Genomic DNA, 3,083 nt, shown 5'->3' with positions numbered 1-3,083 from the left:
AACCCCTGGCTGTCTGAGCCCATTCTGGGTCGCTCAGCAGGTCTTTATCTTACGCAAAAACTGCTGCCTCGGTGCAGCTGCATGCTTGCTCCCCTGGAACACAGTCCTGGGATTTTATCCTCTATCTAATGGGGGAGGGATGAGAGCCCTGTAACTACTACTCGGACTATTCCCGCCCTCCGGGCTTCCTTAGGTATTAAGCAAACAAGAAAAAAAGAAAAAGAAAAAAAAACCCCAACAACTTTGCAAAGAGAGGTTGCTATGCCCTGGATCTGGTGCTCAGTGCAGGGACCTTCCCGGGCCCGGCCACAACTCGCCCCGCTCGGGGTGAGGCCAGAGTCGGGGAAGTCGACGAGGAAAGCAGTGCACCTGCGAGCAGAAAGAAACACACATGTACGGAGGCGGGGGCGAGGGGGGCCTTCACCGTGTTAACAGCAAGCTGCAGGGGATAAAGCAATAAAACTGCCACGTCTACCTGCTGGCTCTGAGGACATTACAAACAAACTCGGCGCGCAGCCCGGGTGCACCGAGAGCACGCCAGCGGAGGGGGGAACCTTCCCTTTTCCTGACTTTCCCTTCTCCACCCCCACCCCACCCCCAGATACACACCCTACACACATCTCCCCCTTACCCAGCCCACCTTTCATTTTCCTTGAAGCCTTTTTTGTTGTTGTTTTAATTCACTGCCGATTTGTAAACGCATGGATCGGGTTACTGGTTCGCGTGTTAAAGTGCACCTCTTGTTAAAAGGAGGGGAACAAGGCACACCACTTAAAAATGAATTCAGAGTTACTGAACCGGCTCCCGAGGCTCAAAAAGTTAAGCGCGGCAGGCTAGGAAAGGGAGGGGGAGAAGGGAGTAAACGCTGCTGCCCGGGGAACCCTGGAGAAAACCCACGGGCAGCGAGTTTCAGGTCATCTGATAAAATGAAGGAAGGAAGGAAGGAAAGAAAGAAAAAGAAAAAGGCAAACTAGTCTAGCCACGCTTTGAGACCCGGGGCTGGGAGCTGGGAAAATCAATTAGCATAAGCTGCTATCGCTCCGCGTGACTTGTAAATAGAGTCCGAGCTGCCTATCCGCAGTCACCTTTTCTGAAGTTACGGGGGCAAGCGGCACCACTAAATTCTCCATTTCTCAGCTTCCTTGGGTCACACATCCTATGGAGTCCAAGCAAATAGGGTGCAAAGAAGGCCCCCGTAGTTTTCCCAAAGGGAGACCCACACTCGTCCCCGCAACCTCTAGACACTTTGGCCCGGAGTTGTTAGATTGTACATTTCTCGGTGTGGCCAAAGGCTCGCGGCTTGGATCTATTCGCAGACTGAAAGCTGGCGCCGAGCCCATGGGGGTCTGCATACCTTGCCCCCAAGTCCTGGTCCATTGGCAGTGCCGACTCCCGGAGCATCCCCGCAGTCCCAGGTCGGCGACCCGGGCGCGGCCCGGCCAGCCCTCCTCGGCGCCAGGTCCCCAGTCCAGCTCTCCTACCTGGTGGCTGGGCCTGAGCGGCACGCTGGGGCTCCTCTGTCTCTGCTCGGCTGCCTCGACCTGAGTGGGTCTGGAGACTAGAGGGAGAAAGGCTAGATCCGCAGCCCTGGGCGGCTCCGAACTTAATGTCTTTCCCCAGTCCATCTTTGAAAGAGAAGTGGTTCTACCACCTGGATGTGTGGATATAAATCCCCTTGCAAATAATAAATGGATTAATAATAACAAGGTATGAAGTTCTTTTTATAGAAAAAAAAGGAGAGAATTGAAACTAAATGCGGCAGTTAGACAACCATTTTGATAAGAGGATAATTGAGGCGACACTGGTGTATAATTAGAGGATAATTTATGCTATATCCACTTTTATTCCACCTCCCAAAATAAACCCAGTCCATAATCATTACAGGCAAATTGTTCTGAATTTTATAGCAGCAATTTGAACAAAGTACTGCAGTTAATCATGGGAGATTTTTGTGTATTCCTGATTAGAACTCTAATTGCCTCCTTCCAGAAAGTAAAAATAACTGTAAAACGACTCTATTTTTATCATTAACAATGTTGACAATAAAATAAAATCAATTGGAATTGTAATCGAGAGACAAATTTAGGACGAAGGCACTTTTACTTGGGTAGTTTATATTGTAATCAAGATTTGCCAGACCACTAACCGCATGTATCATTTGCATATATTTGAAAGCATTACAGTAGCTTCTGTTTTCAATAGGAAAAAATGCATTACTGTCAGTCCTCCAACGATTTGCTTTTAGAACAAGCTGCTGCGTTCTGGGGAAAAAAGAATTTCTCCCCCCCTTTTTTTTGTTCACTATATAAGAAATAACGACCTGAAACGGCAGGAACCTCGCCAGAATAGGGTCTGATTTTTCTTTTTCTTTACTACCCCCCCATGGGGTGGGGCCCAGGTGTGGGGGGCTCTTCTTCCCTCTGTGGTTTCAATAAAGTACGTCTAGAAAAATCCACGGTGACAGGGTGCTCCCGCGGGACTGCAGTGGGACTGGGGGCGGGGGAAGGAGGTCAAGGGAGGGGGCCCTGCTTTAAATGCGGAGGACACTGCTTCTGAGCACAGGCAGCCTGCTAGGGTGCAAGGGGACTGAGAGAGAGCAGCCCTCTGCCAGGCTGTTCCAGGGCTGCGGTATTGGGAACTGAGGCTCCGGGTTTGGGGGGCTCGAGCTGCGGCGGGAGGCGTCGGCGACAGGCCGGGCGGAGGCACCTCCCTCCCCGGAGGCCCTGTGCGCGGAGCTGAGCGGCCCCCGGCTGCAGCTCGGGGCTGGGATTGGAGTTGCCGAAGGTAGGCGAAGAACTCGGCGAGCCGCGCACACACCAGTGGAAGCCGTGCGCCGGTGACGTCAGGGGGCGACTGACCAATGGGGAGGCGCTGCCCTTTGGAGACAAACCGTTCGACTCGTGGCGTCTGCATCAAGTCTGAAAGCAGACGCGCAACTTTCGCAGAATCCACCTTAAAATCTCTGCCTTAAACTGCACCAGCCCCCAAAAAATCCAAGGGGGGAAAAGAAGGGGGGGAGAGCAGATTCCCCCCTCCCCCTCTCCTCTCCCATCCCTCCCCCTTCCTCCTCCCTTTCTGTTAAC

The 3,083-nt window shown here is 52.3% G+C and overlaps 1 protein-coding gene across 1 annotated transcript in view; it reads left to right on the top strand.

The window, feature by feature from the left end:
• Positions 1-1,938: 1,938 nt before the first annotated feature.
• Positions 1,939-3,083, top strand: part of DLX6 (distal-less homeobox 6) — a 4,868-nt gene continuing 3,723 nt past the window's right edge. Inside the window, exons 1-2 of the mRNA XM_024767021.1 lie at positions 1,939-1,992; positions 2,667-2,784. Of these exons, the coding sequence (XP_024622789.1) occupies positions 1,939-1,992; positions 2,667-2,784 (172 nt within the window). The remainder of the gene's footprint in view (positions 1,993-2,666; positions 2,785-3,083) is intronic.

The sequence above is a fragment of the Neophocaena asiaeorientalis genome, unplaced genomic scaffold, assembly GCF_003031525.2.
Source record: "Neophocaena asiaeorientalis asiaeorientalis breed wild unplaced genomic scaffold, Neophocaena_asiaeorientalis_V1.1 scaffold70, whole genome shotgun sequence".
Taxonomy (NCBI): Eukaryota; Metazoa; Chordata; class Mammalia; order Artiodactyla; family Phocoenidae; genus Neophocaena; species Neophocaena asiaeorientalis.
Note: the sequence above shows the minus strand (reverse complement) of the source record. Positions and strands in the feature narration are given on the sequence as shown.